This window comes from Diadema antillarum, unplaced genomic scaffold, assembly GCF_040938485.1.
Source record: "Diadema antillarum isolate AM-2024a unplaced genomic scaffold, OU_Dant_1.0 seq00000376_RagTag, whole genome shotgun sequence".
NCBI classification, from domain to species: domain Eukaryota; kingdom Metazoa; phylum Echinodermata; class Echinoidea; order Diadematoida; family Diadematidae; genus Diadema; species Diadema antillarum.
Genome location: NW_027271375.1, coordinates 397501 through 404077, shown reverse-complemented (window position 1 = coordinate 404077; position 6577 = coordinate 397501). Strand labels below are relative to the sequence as shown.

Here is a 6577-nt window from a genome sequence, read left to right as displayed (position 1 = left end):
ATGGCACGTTTTGCTTCGAAGTGCTACATTCCTTCGAAACTGTGTCGACTTAGAAGCCAGATATTGCCAGCGAAGTTGGAGCGGTTATTTGGACCATTCGCTCCCCTGAACCTAGGCGCTCGTGGGACCGACTCGGCTCCGTTGTCTCTCGATCTTGGACAAGTTCAGCAGCACAGTTGCTCGCTTTCAACTTCCACTGCCGCCGCAAGAGGACACGTTAGATTAAGGACAGGAAGCAGTGTGTTTTCTAGAAGACAATCTTTCTCATCTGAAGAAAGTTTTCACGTCTCCAAAGTTTTGGTTGTTCCAAAAACTACGAGATACATGTTTGAAAAGCAGCGATTTGGGACAGAGAAAACCGAGGATCAACTAAAACAGATGGTAACTTCTTAAGATGTACAATTTATCATTGTAACAAAAAGGACTGACCTTAATTAGTTTACTAAATCTTCTATTATTTGTTATTAAGGCTTTCTCTATAGCTAATCTTGTACTTTACAAATGTATAATGACAATGTTGTTTCTTTCTGTGCCGAACCCGGCCCCGAGTAGATTTCCAAATAAACAAATTGAAACCACTTGAGTTTTCAAATCAATTCAAATGTAGAATAGATCTATACAAATACAACTAATTTGAATTTGGCTGCTGTGATGAGAAAGTTTACAACAAGGAAAATTAACTGATCTTTGTTTTTTGTTTTTTCGTAACTTGAATATGGTTCAGAATCAGAACAAATACATTGTAACTGTAAGTATTGTTCACATTCAGACCCACTCGCTCAAAATTTTGATTCTCTTGTTGGCAAACAACTGCTCCTTTGAGTGCTTTATAATTTCTGTGAAGCAATTTTATCAATACTTGTAATGTTAGCTCAACCAGAGATCATATACATGTATGTGGCTGTATATCACCTGGCAGCACCGAAAAAAACTCCACCAAAATGTCATCCTATTCCTGACTTTGATTGCCCTCATTTTAAATACCATACCCTGACCCACTTACTGTGATTGAATAAACTGACTGGTGGCCTAGATGTGTATGTGCATTTGACGTGTTGAAGACGAGTCCAGAGTATGGACTACTCTGGCAAGCATCTGTGGGAAATGCGTGATTTAGCAGAATCAGCCCATCCTCAATGGGTTAATGATCATGATACTGTAAAACGAGGATTGTTCGTGTGCATTTTGATTTCGCAAATTTTGCGAGAGCCAAGATTCGCAAAATTAAAATGCATTTGAAAGTTCTTGTCTACACTGTACGGATTGAATGTTAGAGGCAACTCGAGAAAATTTCATGCCGCGAAAATATTAGTATATCGAGCAGAATTCCCGTAACACCAGGGATAATGCTACCGAGGTACCACTTCTTACCTGTTGTTTAATATGGTTCAGATTTGAATACAGTAATCCAGCTTTACACAATCTGTAGTTCTACCATTTGTAAGAGCCTATTACTGCATACATGTGTTGTTGTTTTTTTCATTTGGCCTCACAAAAATAGGAAAATAGTTCAAACTGCAGGGAGCTAGAGTATTGACTGGATTATACATTGTGTACCTTCATACTTGGTATCACATTTTAATCAAACCTCTGCTGCAGAATCAGAGTTTCAAGAATGGTAATATTATATTTGCAAGCATTTGTATGCATGTCCTCAAGTACAGGTAATTGACTGTCTCAGATAAGTCAAAATAATTCATCCCCCTTCATGAGTCATCATCACAGTGCTGCTTTGCTTGTGCCATGCTTGAGTGCACAAAGAGGCAAGTCATTGGAGATGAATACGACCCACTCACAGTAGACGGGACATGTCTTTGTGTAAACTGTGTGGTCAGTTCCACACATGTATTGGAACTTTTTGACATTCTGTGTCATTTTTTTAGTGGTGCTTTGGCAGTGATTATATTGTAAATTGTGCCAAAGAGCTAGAGATGATATCACAGTTTTTGTTATAGCCTGGGGTGGAATCAGGTGCGAGTGTGGTTAGCAACAACAATGTTAATAGACAATTGGGCCCGGTGAGGTTGTTTCGATCCAGTTTCCATGGCGATTAATGGCTATGATATCACACTTTGGTACTCTATTAGACAGGGACTGTAGCAAGTTGAATAAAGTTAAAGGTCATGGCTGATTGGTTGCTTTCTAGCTTCTGTTAAATATTAACTCAAAATGATGGTATGTACATATGTACTTAGAGCATTACAATTCTTGTAAAAAGGCCATCTAATGAAACTAGATGAAAACAACAACCTTATCATGCATTTGTATCCTCCGGAGAACTTTGCAAGTAAAAGTCAAAACAGAGGATCATCTATACCACCAAGTGCAGCTGCTAATTGTTGTACACGTAACATGCATGACTATTTGTTAAAAAGTGTACAATATTTATAAAGTGTGTACGCACACACTCACACACACACATGGTACACACAAACCGGGTAAGATATGAATTACATGTATATGATCTATATGAAGTATTGTCTTTTGTATTCATTTACGTGCAATAATAAGCTGCGACAAGCTGTCTTTTTAGTAGCAGTCTGTTTCACAAGTTTCTGTGGAGGATTATTTTAAGGATTCTCCCTCTATCTGTCTAGCTTGCAGAGAGGGGATCGGACTGGGAGACAATCAAGGAAAGGCACCGAGCTCACTCAGAGAATGCTGAACATGTTCTCAATGTGCTGAAGTGAGTAGATTGTTCAATTTCCCGCCACATTTCCATTGATGATATCGTTTGAGTGTTGAAAATATATATATCTTTTTTGTACTAGTATCTAGGTAAGATGTAGTTTTTGTGTTATTCTGTGAAATGTTAGTGAAATATATTAAACATCATCATGTTTAATGTGGAAATTTTAGATATAGAATGTCATGCTCTAATAGTATGGATTCAAAGCACTAGTAACATGACCATGGGTCCAAAACTACACAAAGCACATGATGGCATGCATACGTACGGATGCTGCATTTCATTATTTACAGACCATTAATCATATGGAGGGTTTGTTCGCAAAAACCGATAAGTCCATATTTGCCAAATGGAGATATTTGCGATTAAAGGTCCAGAAAAATAGATAGAATAATAAGAAAATTTCTGCTTCTTTTGACCATAACTTCAAAAATGTACAAAGTATGTACCTTTATATAGTGACCAATATATCATTTAAAAGGTATTATTTTGTACTTTATAACGGAGACCGTACTTCAAAATCTTCAAAAATGGACTTATTGGTGTTTGCAAACAAACTCTTCATATATTCCATTCTTGAATAGATATTGTCTGATTTCTCATCAATTTTGCTGGCATAACACCATTGTGCTATTGCTGGGATTATGTACTTTTTTTTTCTTGAATAAATTCTTTTCAGAATTTCATTAAAATTTCTTGTGCAGAGCAAGTGTAAATTACATTGCAACATAATTTCCCTCTGTCATTTTCCCCTGAATGTGAACAGAAAGTTGCAGCTAGATATTAGAGTTCTCCGCCGCTCCCAGCTGAACTCGGATGCTGTGAAATGGGCGGATTTGGTCATAGCTACAGGAGGTGACGGGACATACCTTCTAGCAGCCAGCAAGGTGTTTGACGAGACCCCCGTCATTGGTGTCAACACAGACCCAAAGGGGTCTGAAGGGCACCTGTGTCTCCCCAATAGATACACGCCCCTTTTTGAGGATGCGATGAAGCAAATTTTGACCGGAAATTTCAGGTGAGAATATAAAGTGACATTTTGTCATCTTTGCTATCTCTTTCTTTCCATTTATCTCATGTTATCTATTAATTACTCTTGTGATTCTTATCACGCTATGTCTTGTATGATTCACCATAAATGAATGGATAGCATTCACCATGAGTGACCCGATGCCTGCAAAACATGTGACCCCTCTGACTTGAGTTCAGAAATGACTTGCAAGGTATGCTATCTTCACAGAGTGCTGACCAATGCTTCTAATCTGGCATTGTATTGTGCGGGTGGTGCAGTTCCCTTCAGATCAGAGCTCTTGAACACAGCCTATAGGAGCAGAAAGCTGAACAGCTAGATCTTGCAGAAACATTTACAAATAGTTTGAATCATTTCCTGTTGCCACCTTTAATTCTTCCTCCAAGTTGAAAAGTATGCATGACTTATGGTATCTTTCATGGCAGGGATCATTATGTGACGTAAAGATTAAAAGAAGACCCTAATAACAGGTGGGCCCCACCTTTTGTTATCATTGCTTTGTTTTGGATATCTCGGCCATTTCAAACCCAATTTTCATCAAATTAACTTTGAATTCCTCTTAGAATAACATGCTCTTTTATATTTCATGAAAAATTTCTCATTATCTAAAAAAAAAAAAATCATCAAAAAACGTTGGAAACTTCTAGCCCCATCTCATCTGAAACGGTACTATCGCTTTAATATATGTACAATGTAACTCTGCTGGGATTCTGTTCTGTTCTGATTCCTTTCATCTGTCCGACCCACAGGTGGAAACGGCGCCAGAGGATACGCATCACGGTGGACGGCTCCCTGGTCAACAAGGACCCTATCGACCTGCACGAACTGGAGCTGAGCTTTCCCGAGCACTATCAGAGGCACTGCAGCCAGGAGAGGCGGATGCTGCAGGGCCTGGACCGGCTGGCCCCCGGGCCCCGTGTCCTACCTGTCCTGGCCCTGAACGAAATTTTCATCGGAGAGTCATTGTCATCCAGGTACCGAAGAGTTGCCAACTAGTTTATGTTATAATATGTGATATTTTTATCTAAATTTAGAAAATCATGGAGTTTTGAAATGAAAAAAAAAAAAAAAGAACAACAGAATCTCAAACGTTGTGCGAACATGTGAACAATGCAGTCAGAAATATCATAGCACACTTTATCTCACAAACACTAGTCGTCCATTACGACATTTACAGGGTTGTAGGTTTCCGGCAGGTCCCCATTGCTAGGAACCTTGGGATAAATGCAGTTCCATCTCAGTTTTTACCTCCTTTCAAGAAGTAGTGTCAACAGTTCACTCACATGGACATGATATTCTTTGAAAATGAGTTGAAAGAGACAAATTTTGGCATGTTGTAAATTTAGCTCTTATCAGCCAACCTGTAATATTCGCAAAATATAAAACCACTACAATACCTTGGTTAATTTTTTTTTTCATTTTTGTTGAGGACAGTGTCATATGATGCATTGAGTGACAGAGTTTCGGTTTAGCATACCGTGATTTCAGTATGCCACAGTCCTGGGCTACCGGTCATGTGAGGTATTATCTTAAAGATACAGATTATAGCCGTAAGAAGTGCTTAATCCTTCCTGTGCTTTGTTCGTTGATCAGCACGCTGGCTTGAGTGCATTCTTTGGTGATAGGCACACATGTCTAGAAACTCATTTTTAGTGAATTGAGATTGCCTAATCCCCCCACCCCGATTCCTGTCGTGTCACCAAGGTCTTCATGTTGGACAACTTATGCACATTTGTACTGAATATTTAAGTGGGCTTTCTAACCTACAACTACTCTGGGTAGTTCAAGTTTGGATAGATTACTGAGTGCTCACAAAAAAATCTTGGCCAGTCAAGCTATTTAAGTAGCTTGGCACCTGAAGGTTATGCACAAGCCTTTCCAATGTTGTTTGATGCAAGCATCACTATTTTGGGCTGTCAGATTTAATTTACAAATGAGCATTTTTCATGTTTTGAATGTCATTGGTCTTACTGTTGTTTCTGTGCTGATTCATTGTCATTGATTAAATCTCTAAGTAACACCATTTGTGCATGCCACTGAAATTGTGCATGGAGCAGATTCCCGGGTACTGATGACAACATTAAATGTTCACTGGCTGTGTGATGTGAATTATTTTGCTCAAATTCTTTGACAGCCCTTCCCCTCCTTTTTTTTTCCGTCAGTCTTTTTATGTACATCTCTCTTTTTCTCCAACTCTTTTGCTCTTCTACTGCCGTTCCGTAGAATGTCATACTACGAAATGTCCGTGGACGACGGTCCTCCGGAGAAGCAGAAGAGTTCAGGGGTCACGGTTTCCACGGGAACAGGCTCATCCTCATGGTGAGTGGAAGAGAAGTTCAATGTTTCAGCAAACTTTAATATGCTTTCAGGAAACTCATAGTTTTATAATGTTTTGTATTCATTCTCATGAATCTCTTCTGATGTGCAGCAGGTATGAACATGTTCTGGGATATTGCAGGTTGAGCAAGTGGAGATGAACAAAATCACTCAAAATTATCGAATGCCATGTACCCTAAATGCTACTTGCACAGATCTGGCTGTTCTAGACTACATGTATATTCATCAAATGAATAGGATTTGAAGTATTTGGGTATGAAAATTGTGGTCCAACAGATCATTTGTCTTATCTTATTTTTGCTTGTCTGTCAGATGATATCAATTTCAATGAAATTGTTGAAATGATCAATGAAATGATGACAAAACAGTAATATTCTTGACATGATGTGCCCAGACAGTATATAGGCTGTACACAACAATTTCTACACTTTACCTGAAAAATCAAGAGTCAAAGAAACCCAGGTACTGTTCTACTGTAAAACAAAGAATTTTCGTGTGCATTTTAATTTCGCAAGAGCCAA

General features: G+C 38.7%; 1 protein-coding gene across 1 annotated transcript in view; it reads left to right on the top strand.

Moving 5' to 3' along the window:
- LOC139731502 (NAD kinase 2, mitochondrial-like) overlaps window positions 1-6577 on the top strand; it is an 11288-nt gene continuing 4711 nt past the window's right edge. Inside the window, exons 1-5 of the mRNA XM_071642386.1 lie at window positions 1-381; window positions 2598-2686; window positions 3456-3707; window positions 4469-4693; window positions 5943-6038. Coding sequence (XP_071498487.1) covers window positions 1-381; window positions 2598-2686; window positions 3456-3707; window positions 4469-4693; window positions 5943-6038 — 1043 coding nt within the window. The remainder of the gene's footprint in view (window positions 382-2597; window positions 2687-3455; window positions 3708-4468; window positions 4694-5942; window positions 6039-6577) is intronic.